Source organism: Calonectris borealis, chromosome 31 (assembly GCF_964195595.1).
Source record: "Calonectris borealis chromosome 31, bCalBor7.hap1.2, whole genome shotgun sequence".
Classification (NCBI taxonomy): Eukaryota; Metazoa; Chordata; class Aves; order Procellariiformes; family Procellariidae; genus Calonectris; species Calonectris borealis.
The window spans coordinates 1,064,289-1,082,387 of record NC_134342.1 but is presented as its reverse complement, the minus strand read 5'-3'; the positions used below and the strand labels follow the sequence as shown (position 1 = coordinate 1,082,387).

The window sequence follows — 18,099 nt, the reverse complement described above, 5'->3', positions numbered from 1 at the left end:
TTGTTGTACTCGAGGGAGTGCTCCTCACTGAGGGTTTGGGAATCTCTGGGCCAGTTGGGACTTGGGAAGTATTAATTTGAGCAACTGGTTCTCTGCAGAGATCTGCTGGGGGGGGAGACGATGACATGACTCCTTCCAGAAGGTTTTTAACATTCCTGGGATTCCAGGAGAGGGGTCTCAGCAAAAAAAAAAAAAACAACCCTTCAGATTGTCATCCACGGGAACAGTCACAGCTATGAGGCTTAAAGAAAAATCTTGGCTTTAAGTTTGTTTGAAAATGCGAAATCTCTTAATTAACTTCACTTTGAAAAATAGAAGTCTAATAAAGGGGAGGCAAACATCTGTGGTCTCTGGAAATGTTTCTCTACCAATTCTCTGCTGGGCACCAGAATGCGATCAGATCTGCCGGCTGCATCAAGATCAGGTTGAGCAGCTTTTCTGCTTGGGGGAGGAACAACGCTGCACAACACCCTACGAGCCCCTTCTGAACTGGTGGAAACAGGAAAACTCACGGAGCGATTGGAGGGGAAGGGGGGAGAGAGGGGCTGGACACGATGGGTATCTGGTCTCCTTGGTCTCGCCTGTGTTCAGGGTCTGGTACTCAGTCCCAGAAGTATCGTTGTTGGAAGATACCCGAGCTCCGTCTTTAAGAAATCATTACATTGGCTGCAAAAGCTGATGTGAGGTTTTCAGGTGCAATGACTTTTGGTTTTTGCAGGTAGCACCCTGAAAGGGTGGGGCTGTGTGGGGCCCAAACTTGTGTATCATATGGTTAGAGACACAAACTAAAAGGGTCTTGGTTCCTTCTAATATCCCCCAAACCTGAAAATAAAGAGACTCCCAAACTTCTGTTATGCAGAGAAGTAAAGTTAGTTTTTTCTAGACAAAGGGACTAGAAAAATTGCTGTTATTAAGGTCAGGGCTTTGAAACCTGAAATATTCTCTCACCTCCATTATGCAAGCAGATACCATCTGTGACCGGCTCCCTGGCCTGATCCAGTCTGACATTTCTTGTGTCCCCCTTTGTCCCAACTCTGGTGTGTGGGGACTGAGTTGCAAAAGTGCTTCTGACCCTTTGTCAGCATTGGGTGCTCCGAACTTGCTGGGTCTGTCTGACGTGCTGAGCTATTGTGATGAACCGTTGACACTTCAGTTGAAACCAGTTATGCTGGGCTGTTTTCCTGGTTGCTCTGGGTGTTTCTGTATGAAAACGTCGCCTCTAAAGCACTCGCTGAGTGCCGGCTTGAAACCTTAAAGGAACGAGTAAATCAAAAGTATTTTTAGACTGCTGCCATCCCAAACTGCACAGCTGCAGAGCATGTGTGGCTTCCTAAAGGTCTGAAGCCTATCGAAGCCAGCGCTGCTGCCAAACGGTTGCTCTGACCTGGGTTCTGCTTCTTGTGCACCAGCGTGGAGAGTTGGATCTGTGACTTAAACCTATTGCTGGCAGCACAAGTGCTGGAGCAGACCAAAGGGTGGGCTGGGGACGCGGGGAGGCTGTTTTATTGCAGCTTGGGTCTCTTTGGTCTTAAACTAATCGTGTAACCAAAAGGATAATAAATGCCTCGTGGGAAGGTGAAGGGTCTGCCCTGTGTCAGTTGAGTAAGATGCTTCAAATTTGAAATGACTTCTTGTAACTGTAATATTGCTGCATATCTGTCTAGTTGCAGTAAGGACTTCTGGCTCTCCGTGTTAGGACTGGAATTCTTGGTAACTTGGTTGTTCTCTGCTATGAGAAAGCAAGCTTGTTAAAATAAAGATTATTTTTTTTCTTTTGGGAAAGGACTCTGGGATACCTGTTAGTGCAGCTTTTTACTGCTTCTAAAAATGCATATGGAAAACTTGTGAAAGGCCCCTGTGCCTGGTACTGTCTTGCGGGTGGCATCATTGGTCTGAAGGCGCGGAATTTGTAAGCGGTGGCAATGATAGGCTCTTTCCGAGTTTTTATAGCTTCCGTGAGCTTTCTGGTATGATTTTGGCCTTTGGAGGCTGCAGGGCGTAGGGGTAGAATTTAGGGAGCCTGGTGCAATTCTCAGTTTTTGCAGGACTCGATAGTTGCCCCTCTGCTATCTCAGCCTGTGCTATTCATCCACCTCTTCTTCTGCCAGTGTCACTACCGCTCTGCTTCCATTTATTGGCTGCCCTGCTCTGTTAATGTGTCCTTGGATCTTTGGCCCTATCTCTTCCCCTTTGTGCTGGGCTCTCTTTGTAAATCTCCTGCCTGTTTTACATAACACTACTTGGCTCTGCCAAGCTCTACGGTGTAGTTGTATGGGACTGGCAGCAGATTAGGGTTGTGCTTGGTGATAACATTGTTCCTTGGGGAACAGATGATGGTCGGAGGAGGGTGGGAGAATAGGAAACTGGAGGCGAATGGAAATTGCTGGGGCCTTTGCAAGAGCAGCAGGCATAAATTTAAATGAATGGACGTTGCAAACTCAGTGGGTTTTTTCCTTCGTAATTTATACAGCTCTGGCTTGTTAGCGCTGAGGGTGCTGATGGTATTTGTACAGTACTTAGCAGGTAAGATAATCTCAGATGTGTCAAGGACTAGCTAGACTGACATATCAGAAGTGTGAGCTCTCTTTCTAGCAGGGACACACGCTTTTACCAAGTTGCAGCAGGGGAATCCTTTCCAGCCTGTGCCTCAGTTTCCCTTGTGTCTCAGGGCATCTCCTTCTCCCTGCCTCTTACCCATTTCAAGGTTTCTTGTGTTGCACTGGGCAAGTGTGGCTGCTGTAGTGGATGTGGGGGGCCATATCCTGACCTGACAGTCTGCTTGAGATGTGGGTGCTGTAGTTGTAGGCACGGAAAACAGCCTTCTGGTGCCAAGACAAGACAGCTCCTCCATCGTGGGATCACACCTGGTCATTCAGAAGATCCGCTCTCCTCCTGCGGTGGGGCAAAAGCTCTGGGGCAGCAGGCGCGCGCAAGCGAACCCTCACCACGGGGCGAACCGGCGCGGTGGGAGCGTTGGGACCAGAGGGTGCCAGTTCCCACAGAGCAACACCTTGCCAGCAGGAACGGTCCAGGAGGGTGATGCTGGCAGATCGGAGCTAACTCGCTCCAGTCAGAACCGGAGATGCTTGGAAAGTGGCTTTGGCCTCCATGAAGGCGGCAAGGACTCGGGTTACAGCTCCTGGATCTCCTGGAAGGACCCGCCTAGGGGAGGACCCAAGGAGGGACGGGCTCATCGGAGCTCTTGCAAACTTGCCTCCCAGGAGCCAGTGTTTCGGAGCGGTCCGTGATGGACTCTGGGGCTGCAATGCTTGTCTGAAACTTTCCTGTAAGGCACTTGGCTTTTTTTCTTGCTTGGAAAGCGCCTCTGCCCTCCAGAGATGGGGATCTCCTTGCTGGATAGCTGCCCCAGTTTCCTGTGGTGGGGAGACCAATGCTAAATGTCAGGTTTGGATGCGGTGGTTGCGCTTTCAGGTAAGGATGTTATTCTTTGGAGTAAAAGCTTGCACTGTTTATGGCTGAAAGATATAGCAGTGGTTTGAATGTTTGGCCACATAAATCTGTGTGCAGTGGACATGGGTAAAACAGGTTGGATTTGAGTCCCTGTGAGCCTTTATAGATCCATTGTTCTGTCTTGATTAACACTGATCGTGGTTATTAGTGGGAGTATAAATTCAGCCATTCATCGCTGTTCACTTCCACACTACGCTGGCTGTCGGTTTGTTCACAAGTGTTGAATGTCTTCCCAGATCTCAAGGAGCTGACTAGCATTTTCCACTTTTGCAAGCAAGAGGAATTGGAGAAGGGAGGACGCTTACACCTTTACTTTCTGTGTAAAAGGACTCTGAACTTACTGTGAACCTGGGGCAGTAATTAACTGAGTAAGAAGGGAGATGGTGTACACGTACGGATAACACTGATGACGAGAAAAGACGTGTTCTGCGCTCATTTTGTGTGGTGGTTCCTACCAAACTGCAAAAGCTGTACTCGATTTTAAGGGGGAGAGACTTGAGCAGAGTTGGAGGTAGCGTGATTAGAGAAGAGGCTGTGTTTGTGTATTGCTCAAGGAAAGGGGCCGCTGAATTGTTGCAGCACGTAACTAGAGTCTTGTTTTACCGAGTAAACAATGCTGGTAAGGAAAAATCTTGTAAGATCCTGCTGAGGAGTGTAAGGCCACGGAAGGGGGTTGCTCGGACACTGAACAATAGACTCATCCAGCTCCTTTGTGCATCATGGCACCAGCCTGACTTTCTATCTGCCTGCTGCTGTGGGCAGGGTGTTTCTCTTCCCGCGGCGCTGCCTGTTAAATTTTTGATTTGTGGTGGTGTCTGCCCTTGATGCCAAGCTCCAAGGTCAGTTTTCTAATTGCAGGGTAGCAGTGAAGTGGCACACACCAGCTCCTAGGACCCGTCACCAGCGTTAACCTGTCAGTCCCTCCTGGACCCCACCCAGGTCACAGCATTGCACAGATTTAGTTTGTAACCTACGCACATTTCAGAGGGATTTGCAACTCTCAAACTTCTCCCTGTGCTCTAACTGGGTCTTGCCTAAAGAAGCATTTCAGACGCTGTCATTAGGATTAACGCTGAGGGACTGTTTCTCTAGATTTGAGTATTATACACGCAGAACACAGCTCCTTTGTGGGTTTACGCGGCTCTAATCCCCTCCCCCAGTAAACATGCCATTGAACCATACTTGTACAATGCTTTGAAAAAGTTCACAATTTGCCAGTGAGCGTGCGGTCTTAGGAGGAAGTTTATGGGGCCTCATAGCTGTGGAATCTTTAATATTCGCAACAAAATAAGATTGGTCTCTGTAATTTAGTGGCAATTTTAAAGCTAGTGTTATCTGGATTTAATTTGTCTTAGTGTCAGCTCAAAAATTACTGAGAATAAGACCTAGATTCGTCAACACGTTATTTCACGGTAGTATTTTAATGTTTCTTAACAATTAAAGCATAGCGTGAGCTGTCTTTGTGCTACACTGTGCACAGGCAAGTTTCTATTCCATTATGATCTTCATTCTATCACATAAATTTTAAGTGGGGAGCTACTACACAGCGAAAATGTGAATGGGATTAAATGGCATTTGAAACCTGCTTGTTCATGTGGCTGAACAGCGTACGAGGCGCTCCAAACCCTGACGCCACTTCAGTTTCCCTCCTTCCCCCCTTTCTTCCTTGGGCATCCCTGTGTGTAATCTTAAAAAGGTGAAGTGATTTATCTAACTTCAGCAGCAATTTCCTTTTTGATTTGGGATTAAAGCTTTCCAACATGTTTAGAGGAAACTCTTTTGCATAAGAATGGCCTAGCCTTGGATGTGGTGCTCCTGGTGCCTCCCTATGCAGGTAGTCATCTACCTGCCTGTGATTCACAGCAGTTGCGTTCGTTCCTAGGCTGTCCTCGTTCTTCCATTACTTTCCGCTGTTCAAGCCAAAATACTCCCCAGTTACCTGCCAAGTCGCCACGTGGTATCTCTGCAGAACCCACTCGGTTGCTTTCATCCCCTGCGCTGCGTTCGGACTACACGACTCTCCTGAACAGCTCTACGGCGTGAGATCTGCGAACATCCCGTGACCTGAGAAGGGAGGAAGGATGGACTTGTTATACAGTACTAGCCCGTGACTCCATCCCCTGGGGCAGGTCGATTCCTCCTCTGCCTCCTTGTTCTTTTTTCCCCCACCAATATTGGTAAAAATAGTATTTCCCTGTTCAGCAGATTTCACAGTGAATTAGTTCCGTTGTATAGGCTTTCTGGCCTCATGGTAAAGACAGCCGTATGCCAAAGCGGGCTGAAACAGAGCCCATTAGGCAGCGGAGATCGGAAGTTCAGCTGCAGGTACGATAGGGTTTCCCGGCTCAGCCATCTTGTTTGCACAGCTCAGCGTGGGTGCGGCGCAGGTGATAATAAGCGGGCCTGCCTGCAAATGAGCTCGCCTCCCTGTTACTAACAGCAGCCTTGCTGCTATGCCGAGAGCTCCTGCTGAAGTGTCCCGGAAAACACAGCAGTTGCTGCCTACAGCGTGGAGGAACATGCAACTAATTAGGGCCCCTGAGCTGTGTTTTGGTTTCGGGGGTGATTAAAGTGAATTGTGAGTCAGGCACTTTGGGTTTTCTCCCTGTCTGGAGAGGACGGCGCTCTTGCTGCGTGGTCTGTGTTAAGCTTTCTCTAAAAGGAGGATGACGGTTGAGCTCATGCGAGGAGAGGGAGAACCAGTGACTTCATGTGCAGAACACACCAGCGTAAGGAAAAACTGTGTCATTTTTCAGCACCTCGGTGCCGCAGGGAAGGAGGCTCCAAACTGGGTTTGCCCATCCCGGCGGGAACCGCAGCCAGCCCTGACTTGAGATTTCCAAGCTCTTGGTTAGGGAAGGAACACGAACGTCTGCTGTGGGGTGTAATGATGGGGCTTCTTCTCATCCCTTGGGTTTGTTCATGGTGCTGTATTTTTCATGTTTTCATTGACAAGTAACACAAGCATCAATTACTGGGTTTAAATTCTGGCGCTGTGAGGTAAAACATCCTTTAACTTAACCTGCTGCTTCGTGTTTGGCTGGCCACAGGACAGGAAGTTAACTACCAGAGAGGTATATGGGCTTTCAAAATTAAGACTTCACAATTATGATCCAGACGAATGGCTGGTCTGGTCTTGCTCCCAGCAGTGCCCAGTGCATCAAACAAATGTGAAAAGTCCTTCTTGAGACTTAAATGTCTTTTCCTATCAAGTTTTTCCACTGAGTTCAAAGAGTTTTGAGTTGCAGCCTTGTTCCAGAGCTGGAAGGGAAGAAGGGAATTGCTTCCTGCCCAGTGACTTACTGGTTGATACTCTGAAGCTGATGCTCTGGGTGCTGACCCGCACACTGTTGTATAGCCTAGAAGCGCTGCAGGGCTTGCGGATAATCCAGCTCTTCCAGAAATCCAGCCCCATGGTTTTATAAGCTGACTTCTTGCTACTGTTTGCTTTTCTGGGCTGAGGAGTTTGTATCTACCCAGTTCTACGTGCTCTTTGCCTCTTGGCAAAGTTTGGGAAGTACTCACCTGTTTTGGAAGGACCAGTAAGCGCTGTGCATAGAGCAGTGTTCGGAAGCAGCTGTGCGTTACATTAGCCTTTAAGCAATAAAACTACCCAGGAAAGATGAGATATGTGTGTTCACTGAACCAGAAGCAGCAGTCCTGGGGACTGCAACAGCTGCGGAGGCTCACAGTCTTCATCAGAGTGGTGTTTAGTGATTGACTGATAAACCTTCTTTGCTGCTGCTTTGTTTTTACACTTCTGAAGTAGGACATCTGGGACAACAAAAATAGTTTTGTCTGTCATCCCCATGAAGCTGCGTGGGCCGGACAGGGAGAATCTCTTATCAGATCTGGCAAACCCTCTCTCCTCCCATGAATGTTCAAGGTTTTGCTGCATCCTCAATATGGCTTTGAGGACAGATGAGGACTCGGCCTGTGAGATGTGTAGTTCTGTCTTGAGTACAGAAGTGGTTTCCTGTTGCTCGTGTGGTTGTTTCTGCGTGTTTCAAGCTCCTCCCCGCCTCCATCTGTGTCAAAGGCATTATCATAATGCTCAGCATCTCCCCGGCTTGTAATAGTTGTGTGTGTGTGCACGGGCACAACAAGCTAACAATACTCTCGTCCCTCTTTAGGACAGCAGCGATGAAGCACTGTTTTTACAATGAGACTGTGGGGTTCTTCTACAACAACAGCCGCAAAGAGCTGACCACGTACTGGAGGACGAAGGATGTCCTGGTAGTTGCCCTGGGCCTGACAGTGAGTGTCATTGTGCTCCTGACCAACCTGCTGGTCATCACCGCTATCATCATCAACCGGCGTTTCCACTACCCCATCTACTACCTGCTGGGGAACTTGGCAGCTGCCGACCTCTTTGCTGGCATCGCGTACATGTTTCTCATGTTCCACACGGGGCCCAGGACAGCAGAGCTCTCCCTGAAGACGTGGTTCATCCGCCAGAGCCTGCTGGACACCAGCTTGACAGCCTCTGTGGTGAACCTGTTGGCAATCGCCGTAGAAAGGCACCAGACTGTTTTCACTATGCAGTTACACAGCAAAATGTCCAACCAGCGTGTGATGATCCTCATCTTCTGTATTTGGGTCACGGCCCTGCTCCTGGGGCTCATCCCGTCCTATGGCTGGCACTGCCTCTGTGCTCTGGAGAAGTGCTCCAGCATGGCACCGCTCTACAGCAGGAGCTACCTGACCTTCTGGGCCATCTCCAACCTGGTCATCTTCCTGATCATGGTGGTTGTGTACACGCACATCTTCATCTATGTCAAAAGGAAGATGACACGGATGTCCAAGCACACTAGCTTCCACCCCCGCTACAAGGAGACCATGATCAGCCTTGTCAAGACGGTCACTATTATCCTAAGTAAGTCCGCTTGCTGTAGTCAATCTAAACGATGCTTTGATCCTCCAGCCTGGGCTGTGCGGGGCTGGAGAGGTGAATGTGCTCGGGACACCGGGGAGGATTGGGAATTGATGTTCTGCTTCCCTGGTCTCTGAAGCTGCTGGGGTGATGGCTTGATTTGGCTGCTGAGGAACTCGACAGTTTCAAGACTTTGTGAATTGGGTGAGCTGTAATGGGAGCAACCTGCCAGACAGAGGGGAGGGCAAGCTGCTGAGTCTCTTCCCCTCTGGCATGGCTGCCCCTCTGGTTAGCAGGGACAAGAGGGACCCTTGCTAATGTGACTTGGTAATATCTGACTACTGTAAGTGCAGGTGCTTTGGGCAAACAAGGCTCTTTTATAGGCGCAACTCTAGAATGCTTCCTCCATAAGAGTAGCATGGAATTAGAACCTATAATCAGGCCTTGACGAAGCAGCAGCACTTGGTGCACCCTTTATTAAAGGATGGAGAGAGGTTTGGGGCAGATATTACAAGGTGATTGGGAAACAACGAGGGAGTTGCATCCAAATTCCTTACTGTTTACTGGAACAAAGCACTGAACTCTGTTCAGATTTTTTTTTTTTTTGAGCAGCTCAGTACTGGATCTCAATCTGCTCGGGTAAATATATCCCTGGGAACGCTCAACTTTTAGTTGGAGCTGCTCTCCATGAGCACGGGACCTCCAGCAGAGTGCTAACTGCCTGTCGGTCTGTCTGCATCCGCTGTCTGTAGTGCAAATTGGAGCAGATCAGTAACTGGAAGTGGCTGGCGCTGAGGCTCTGACTCTTCGGGATATTTATTCGGATATGTGCTGTTCTGCCCGGTGCTGTGCATATAACAGCAGAGGCTGGTGCATGCATGGTGCTTTCAACAGCCTATCGCTCCATGATTTCTTTAATCTGCTTTTGTCTCGTGCTTTAATGGTCTAACAAACTTTCTTTAAAGTGAAATAAATCAATGCGCTCAGATCTTCCGCAACCCAGCTCGACTCTGGGCTTACGGTCACAACCCCTTGCTTGCAAATCTTTCCTGATAAGCGCAGAATTTGCTCCGTCAGGGAAACCTTGTGGCTGCAAACAAAGACTACTCCCTTGCAAACTCCCGCTGGCAGAGCAGGCTCGGCAGGGGAGGGGAGCAGGGTGGGAGCAGTGGGGGGGGGCTGTTGGTCTGCTCGGTGTGCCCCTGCTCGGGGGCACGCCGGCTTGCTGGGTCCTGTTGCAACTTGTGAGCATTGGAACTGGAGTTTTCTGCCTGTTCCTGCCTTTCCTGTGATGTCGTCTTCCCTGCCTCGCAATCTCTCCATCTCTTGAGCGCAGCTGGGAGTTCATTACCGCCTTGGAGCTGATCAGATGCAGCACAGAGGGTCAGCGGGGCTGAAGAATGATTTACTTCATGTATTTTGCACAGTCCACAGTGGAGAGAAAAGTTGTTTTGTTCCCCTTTTCCTTCCTGAACAGTACCGGAGGGTCACCCCATGGTGTCAGCAGGACTGCTTAACTTTATGGGACTTCACGACATCAACTGGAAGAGGGTTGGCAGGATGGGGATGCTGGCCAAGAAGGAGAATACAATTCATGCTTGGTGCATCACCTTGTTTTGGGAGATCCCTTTCCTCTTGGTGTCCCCCCTCTTGGCTTGGTCTGCCTGCTTTTGTCTTCTGAAATGAGTGAGGAAAAAGCTTGGGTTGAAGGAGGCTCAGAAGAGCTGCTGTGGTTTCACAGGGAATTGGGACTGGTGTCGGAGGACGGACAGAGTGGGGAGGAACTAATGTGGAAAGTTGAGGGAGACTCGGGAGTTCATCAGGCCTTTGGGACTCTTGTAACCCAAGGGTTTTTCCCTTCCTCGGTGTCGGAGAGAAGCAGCAGTCAATTCTGTACAGGTCCCTTGCACAGGAGGGAGCAAGGGAGGGAATTGCTCAACTCGGGGGAAAATACCTTTCCATTCGGACTCAGCGTACAGAAAGTTGAGACTGCAGAGGTTTTTTTCCCCTCCTCGTGAAAGCCCTGGTGTAATTCCTTCTCCACCCTCATTTCCCAGCCTTCTGCAAACTTGGACTCTGCACAGAGGAATACTTTGCGCCTTATGCATCAGAGGGTGTAGCCGCTGGTGAGCGTGCAAGGAAGTCGAGGGTGCGGTAGGAGCTGTCTGTGTGTGCCACTTCATTACGAGGCTGCGGTTGATAATCCTGCAGGTCCTGGGCATTAAGAGCAGGTCTAGGGGCTGACCTGGAAACCAATAAGAAGTCCAAGGTACATCTGGAAACTAGTAGCAAACGTTCCCACAGACCAGTTGAGTGACACAGGATGTGATGATGACCAAACCACAGGGCAGAGTTGTTAGTGACCATGCTGTGTTAGATTATTAAGAGTTCGGGCTTCTTTCTGAACACTTTAGCTTCCATTAAGGAGCAAGGAAATCAGCTGGATTTGCAGGCAAAGGCCCAAAACTTTTTAGGTAGCTCTTTTTGGTTTTCCCCCCCTCTCGTCTTTAATATTCCTCTGGCTTTGCTTCGTGCTGCTGGGAGCCAGTCTCTAGAGAATCTGGCTTTCCTTGTGGATGCTGAAAATCTGGCTAAAAAAAAGCTACATCACCAAGCAAGGAGGTTGCTTTCCTGCAGGCTCGCTCAGGATAAAGTATTGGACCTTCCTTCATGACAGTCAGGAATCTGTTTTGTATATTTGCTAAATTTAAAGGGGGCAAAGTCATGTCTGCAAGTGCGGGGAAAGCTGCCTGGCCCAGATGTGGTGGCTGCTGTGCTGACTGGGGAGTGTGATTCGCTTAAATAAAAAGGGTTACATGATGCAGCGGCCTGAAATCAGCAGGGAACGCTCCCAGAAACCCAGGAGATCCCTCCCATGTGTTCCTTAGACTTTTCACCAGTGCAGCATTTCACTCAATGACAGCTTTAAATTCAGCCTCTCGTTTTCGGTGCAGCTCCTCTGGCTGTTGTTCTTTCCTGACAGATGTTTTTCAGTGAAGGGTGTCCTTGCAGAGTTCCCAGCAAGTCTGTTTTCTTCCACCCTTTCCCAGAAGACACAGCAGGGTGCAGCTCCTGTGCTTTAAGATACAACCTTATGCATGACCTCTGGGAGCACTGATGGGCGAGTGCTCCGTTTACGTCAGCCTTAAAATCATGACCGTAAAAGGGGTTTTAGGAGCTGCAGGCACCTCCCACTCCGTCATGCAAGCAGCAATTATCCTTTTGCCAAAGAGCTTTGCAGGTGGTGGCGAGAACATAGTATCAGCCCGACTGGATCAGTGGTGGAGCCTGTCCAGCTCGGTCCTGGCGTTGGCCAGCCCATTGCCTGGCTGTTTTCTGCTCGGCGCGTAGCTGTGCGAGAGGGACTTCGTTGGACTGCCCGAAGTCCAGGCCAGGACTCTTCTAAACTCGTACTGTTAACTAAAGCCCCCGTAAACTGTATGGAGAGTGGGGATTATTTAATTCAAGATGTGTTACTCTGACTCTTCCCTAATTGTATGGCCTGTTCCCCTTTTTGGAGGGAGTGGCACGTAAATAGGAAATACGGACACTTTATCTTCACTCTGTAAATGCAATGATGGGGACGAGGGGAGGTAAGTGAAAGTACTTGGAAGTGTTGTTCTGAGTGAACGGGGTGGGGGAAAGGGAAGGAAAAAACCGATGCCTCCATTTTTTGTATTTGCTGGTTGAATCCTTGGTCTTCCTCCAAAGCAAAAATACAGAGTGAAACTAGGTTTTTTCGGCCGTTTAACTTTTTTTCAGAAGATAAACCACCAGTGATTCCATTGAGCATCTTTATGGGGAGTGACTGGGCAGGGCCAGGAACCTGCTTTTTCTCTAACAGGGGTTCTTCTCTCCCCAGGTGCTTTTGTCATCTGCTGGACTCCAGGACAAGTTGTGCTCCTCCTGGATGGCTTGGGCTGCAAGAGCTGCAATGTTCTAGCGGTGGAGAAATACGTCCTTTTGCTGGCAGAGATCAATTCGTTGATAAACGCTATTGTCTACTCTTACAGGGACAACGAGATGCGTAGTACCTTCCGGAGGATCCTCTGCTTTGTCTGTTATAGGAATTCCAAATACACCCCCACGGTGGTGAAGTTAAACACCACAGACCGCAGAACGCTTTCTCAGAACGGGCACTTCACTGTGGATTCCTCTATTTAGCTCTTGATCAGCGAGACGAGCACGGTGCTGAACAGCGGCCGCTTTCTGAGCAACAGAGCAGAGGCTAAGAGCGACCTGCTTCTAAAGCAGTAAAGACTTCTTTTATGTGCTCAAACATAAATATTTCTATAGACGCTTGTCATCGATAAAGGACAAGATGCTTTTAAGGAACTGCCGGATGGTGCGTTGTTTAGGACAAACATACTTTGAGTAGTATTCTTATTAAAGACTGCTATTTCTAATGCAAAGTTGATTTAATTTAGCAGCATCTAAAGTATGCTATGTGCAACAGGAATCTCACGTGATGTCTCAACGAGGAAAGTATTTTCTTGGTACTTCAGTATTACTGCCTCCAGAAATAGTCGTTCCAGTGGTAGCGTACTCCAAAGAGCCAAAGCTCTTCAGCTTTACGCGTTGCTTCCTAAACAGAGCTGCTTAGTGTTTCCCCAGAGAGTCTTATTCAGGTTGTGTTCCACCCGCTTCAGAAATCGTATTCTTCTTAAGGCCTCTTCTGAGAGGAATCTGTTTGAATTGCTTCCCGAGAAGCAGATTCCTGCCTTCCTCAGTGTCTGTTACTGAATTTCAAAGTATGCTGGGCTTGTGGAGGGTGTCTTAGGAGCACCTAATTCTTTCCTAAAATGGAGAGTGGTGCTGTAACTAACTGCAGTTGTGTTTGTGTTCTGCTAAGTGATACCATGTGGTATTCACAAGTTCATTGCCTATTCATAAATGTGGAGTGAGTCATGTTCTCATTACCCATCTTTCTACTCACTGAAAGCCCTTTGGGACAGGTTTAGGTTAGATTCCAAGGCAATCAGTATTTTGCCTTAGGTTTTAATGTGCAGTTTGTACCTTAATACTCAGCTACTCAAATAATGTGTTAACAGTCTGTTCAAATGTAGCCTTTCTCTCACCAAAGCACCATAAGAAATTAGCAATATTCATTAATATTAGTGCACGTAGGATCTAGTTTTCTGAGTAAGTCCATTTGCTGCATCTGACATGCAATGTAAACTGTCACTCTTGATTGCGAGGCCACGACTGGAGGGCAGAGGCTCTGCTGGCAGAAGAATATTCACGGCTGAGAAACTGTAAATACTTCTCCAGGTTTCCTTCACGCTGTTAAACTTTAACAGTGTGAATGTGCCTGCGACAGTCCAAAATCCAGAGTTAGTCTTCTACCACGGGCGTCTGTGAGAGCAGAGAGAGGCGAACACAAGACAGGTTTTGGAATATTGTCTAAATTTATAATTTATGGGGTTTTTTAATAAGACAGCCCTTTCTGTCAGATGATCGGCTTCCTGACTGATCCCTTCAGCTGGCTTGGCAGAGAAGACAACTTACTGGAGGCATTGTTACTCAAATGTGTGTGTATGGACTCTTTCTTGCAGAACATGGTCAGGAAGTGACAGTGTAAGGTGACAGTTTTGGAATATGGTTCCCATCTCCGTGTCCCAGAGACTTTTTGAATAAATGTTTTGTCCTGGGTTTTAAGGGGGGAAAAACTCCAAGTCATCTTTTCTATCTCCCCACTCTGAAGCCCTGGGAAGAGGAACTTCCTCCAGCTGTGTGTTGTGATGCTGGAAGGGAGGGATACTGCCCTTCACGCTTGCGTCCGTTGTGACTTGCTGTGTGGTGGCCCTGCTACTGATCTGCCTTCTAGGTGGGTTCTTTGAGAGCATCTCGCGGGACTGTCCGTGTGTGTCTGGAGGGGTTATAGCCTCCAGAAAGACCGTGGAGAGAACTGGAGGAAGTAATTTTCAGTTCGCCATCTGCAGCCAGAGCAGCGGGTAAGACTACAGCCTTGGTCCGTTGCTTGCAAACACCAGACTTGGCTGGTTTGGGCAAATTTCACACCATTAAAGCACACCAGGTGGTAGGGCTAAGGGAAGGCATAATTTCATTTTTATTGCTAAAGATGACTTCTAGTTACTTTTACTTTCCCTGGAAAATACTGTTATCGGGATACAGGTACACCCTGCAGTGGAAGCAGGTGGTGAATTAGCAGTAGCTGGGAGGAAGACTGTAATAGCGAACACCTGGAAAGCTGTTACTGGGAGTGATGAAGCTAGGACAGAACAAACTTAGACCTTTTCTGCCTTCCTGAACGCTCCCAAAGCAGGAAGCGCATGAGTTCTACTTCATGCGAAGCTAATTTACAATTAGATAACATGCCAAGCTCTGCTTTTATTAACAAAGGGGGAAGGAGGAAACATGAAAGTCATCTTGCCTAGGTATGGGATTAGTACCGGTCCGATTTAATCGGGGTGTGCGTGCGTGTAAAGAATTTAGCGGACTGCATTTGGGTGTGAATGAATCTTTGTAGTGGGCGAGACGACACTTGGCTCCTAAAAGAACTGCAGTTGGCTTTTATGCCCAATTGGGCCTTTAATAAGCTGTACACGTTCTTCCCTGAGGGATCTGGTAACTAGCCTGACCTCAGCCTTCTGCTGGCTGCTTGTCGAGCCCGTTTCAGCAATGCGATCCCGCTCTGACAAGCGCTTTCGCGTGAGCACCTGCAACGCAGGCAGACTTTAAGACACTGACAACAGACTCTTGATGCTTTATGATCACCGTATAGAAAGGATCATCTCTGAGGGTTTTTCCCAGTATTTTAAATGGCTTATTTAAATTTAGCTTAACTGCCAAACCCGTATAAATACTAAAGAACTGTGGGACACAACAGTGATGGGAAGTGTATCGAGGATTTGACCAGTTTGTACCACACAGAATATCCTGACTACCTGGAGGATGTCAATACTTCCTATATAAAAATGGGCTCTGCTCAATGAATGTACAAATGCAGTTTGCATGATTTCACAAAGGTAGATAGCAACTGATTAGTACAAGGAGGAGGAAAAAAAGTCCCAGACCTTTAATGGAGCTTGTTTGTGATGGCTGGCACCCATCAGGGACGGAGGTGGGTTGCCTGAAATTCTTCAGTGAGATTTCTCTTCCCGAGTGACTTGGGACCCTTGGATTTCTAGTTGTTTCCAGCTGGCTGTAATAGATGAGAGAGCAGGAAATTAGGAGTCATAGAAACTAGCCTGGAAAGTGCTGTTTTCGGTGAGATTTGAAAAGAAATTGTGAATCAATGAGGCAGAAGAGATAGGAGGAGGATTTTAACAGCCCTCCCAGCAATGAAGATGGGGGAAGGGAGAGGGGGAGGCATAAATGGTGTACGTAAAACATGCATCACAAAAAAGAGGGGTTTAGGTCATTCAGTATTCCACATGGCTTTACTTTCTAGTTTTATTTGGAAACACAAAGCCTTGCCTAACTACATGGAGGCAGGAACCACGTTGCACTGTGTTTTCCACTCGCTGTTTTGTGTCCTAAACAAGATGCTGCAGCAAAGGGTGTGGTGTTGTCCGATTACATGTTCGGTTCCCAAAGCTGCTTAGAGGACTTTAAGTATAACTTTATCATTGTCTGCAGAGCTGGATGCTGCCAGGTTTATGGGATAGCTTGTTTTTTAATTTGCAATCCACAACCTATGGTGTATCTAGCTTAAATGTGGCAATATCCCTCTTTTCAGTTTGAGAAGACCCCCTGCCTTTTTTTCTTTTTAAATCGCAGTATGAAACTGCCTTTGAAGGTTCATCGCTGCTTTCATCAAGCTTTTTTTTTTTAAAGGAAATCTCCTTGAAATTAGTGTGTGTGTGGTTTTTTGTGGCGGTGTTTTTTTTTTTTTTCTTTTTTGAGGCATGTGAGATTTGTTCTGGACTTACTGTGTGTTGGGTGGGAGGAAGGAAGAGACACCTAGGAACTATTTTAAAGGGATCAAATGTGGGACAATTGAGAACACACAACTTGATCAAAGATAGGCCGTATGGTTCCAGGAATGAGAGGTCATGCCTTGCTGACTGGTTGGAATTCCTGAAGCAAGCTGCTGCCAAAAGTAATATGGATTTTGGTGTGTTTTTTGGGGAGGGTAGCACTGGAGACTAATACTGTAGGGACTGATGGACTCTGAAAGTTTATTTTATTGAAGAAAAAAAAAAAAAAATCCAGCAAAAAAACCCAACCTGCAGGAAGGGGAAAGACAGAATAAGGGGGGGGAATTAGATTAATAAGGGGAAGCTGGTGATGGTGGGGTTTTCTTTGTTTTTAAACTTCAGTTCGTCATCTCTCTGACCTACTGAGACATGGAAAATGACAATCAATGTTTCTGCTAGACTGTAAGTGTAGCCAGTGCAAAAGTTAAGCTTTGTGGAGTCAGCTGTGCTTTTCTGAGTCTTGGGCAATACTGGAATATCAGGGCTGAGAGTTTTTTTTAATGTGCAAGGATGTCTGGTGTGACACCTGGGGCCCCTGGCCTGGGTGATGGTTTAGGAGATGGTTTAGGCATTATGCTCCCCCAACCGAAGGCCAGCGAGGCGACAGCGAGCAGCTAGAAGCTTTTGTGGGGCGAGTTCTTGGCTTAGGACACGCGTTTTATTAATGCAGTTGTGAAGTGAAGCCTGGTATCTCTCTGCAGTGGGTTGGCATGTGTGTAGCCAAGATGGTTTAAGAAAGGTCACACTGATGGTGTAATAATTACTTCCCATGGTATTTCTGTGAAAAGCTTTTTAAAGAAAAGCACAATGTTTAGCAGCAGCGGTTGGGTTTCACGAGTCCACGCTCCCACACAATACGCGAGTGTCACTTCTGTGAGCAGAAGTGCGAAGAACCTGTGTCTCATCTCATCTGAAAGCTGTTACAGCCCGGTGTCCAGCTTCAAACGGAGTTTCTGGAAGATGCTTCTTTTCTAACTGGTGGTCTTGACCAGGTTTTGTCCTTAGGCTGTGACTGTCACAGAGAATACAGCAGGCACCAGAAGGAAGAAGTAAGGAGGGGCTCTGGGTTGCCTGCATTCCCCAGCAGGGAAAACAAAACAGGCCTTTAGTCGTTCACAGCCGTTTCCTGATAAATCTCACCTCAGTCTCTTCTGTAATGGTGACAGCATTCAGCTGCCTTCCGCTTGGCTTGCATCTGGAAAGGAGCACTTGGTCGAGTTGCATTGACCCTTTCCATGGTAGAACCAGTCTTACTCTCCAGGTTTTTCTTTGCTCATTGAAAGCAAGGAATACAAACTGGAAAAAATGTGCCTTGGATTTCTCAGAAAGATTTTTCGAATGTGCCTGGAGGTGTCTCTAATGCTGCAGAGTGTCTCCGTCACACCCCTGATGACCTGAGCCCTACGTGGGAGGAACGTCCAAAGGCAGCAGGAGAATGTCTTCCCCCTGAGTTTCATGATCATGGGCTCATCTAGATTTCAGTGCCACCAACCAGGAAGAGGAGCTTGCATGCTTGTTTTTGCTCTGGTGTAGTAATTTTTCACAAAATGATTTTATTTGGTGATACCCAACTGATTTTTAGCATTTGCCACCCACTTTTGTCTTGGTGGGAGTAGTACAGCACGGTAGAGCAGTGGGGTCTGGAGATACCGGTGGCTAATTGGCTGCTGTGCTATATGGTGATGGAGAAACGGAAATGCTTTTGGCACTGCTGCTTTTCTCTTTTCCTTCCCGTCTCCATGCCTTGGGGACCTTCCCTGAAGTGATGCTTGTTCTGATTTTTCTCTCTGGCTGTCAGGGAAATGGCACTTT

At 47.7% G+C, this 18,099-nt stretch overlaps 1 protein-coding gene across 1 annotated transcript; it reads left to right on the top strand.

The window, feature by feature from the left end:
• The first annotated feature begins 3,219 nt into the window (after positions 1 to 3,219).
• On the top strand, positions 3,220 to 14,000 carry LPAR2 (lysophosphatidic acid receptor 2). The gene is made up of 3 exons (XM_075134074.1): positions 3,220 to 3,432; positions 7,605 to 8,347; positions 12,207 to 14,000. Exons 1-3 carry the CDS (start codon positions 3,392 to 3,394, stop codon positions 12,506 to 12,508), a joined length of 1,086 nt encoding a protein of 361 aa, XP_074990175.1. The 5' UTR covers positions 3,220 to 3,391; the 3' UTR covers positions 12,509 to 14,000.
• Positions 14,001 to 18,099: the final 4,099 nt, after the last annotated feature.

Bases quoted from the DNA above. Each gene is read 5' to 3' on its own strand.
- LPAR2 (XM_075134074.1), top strand. From the start codon at position 3,392: ATGCTAAATGTCAGGTTTGGATGCGGTGGTTGCGCTTTCAG. The intron at 3,433-7,604 runs GTAAGGATGTTA...GTCCCTCTTTAG, and splicing joins TGCGGTGGTTGCGCTTTCAG to GACAGCAGCGATGAAGCACT. The intron at 8,348-12,206 runs GTAAGTCCGCTT...TTCTCTCCCCAG, and splicing joins GACGGTCACTATTATCCTAA to GTGCTTTTGTCATCTGCTGG.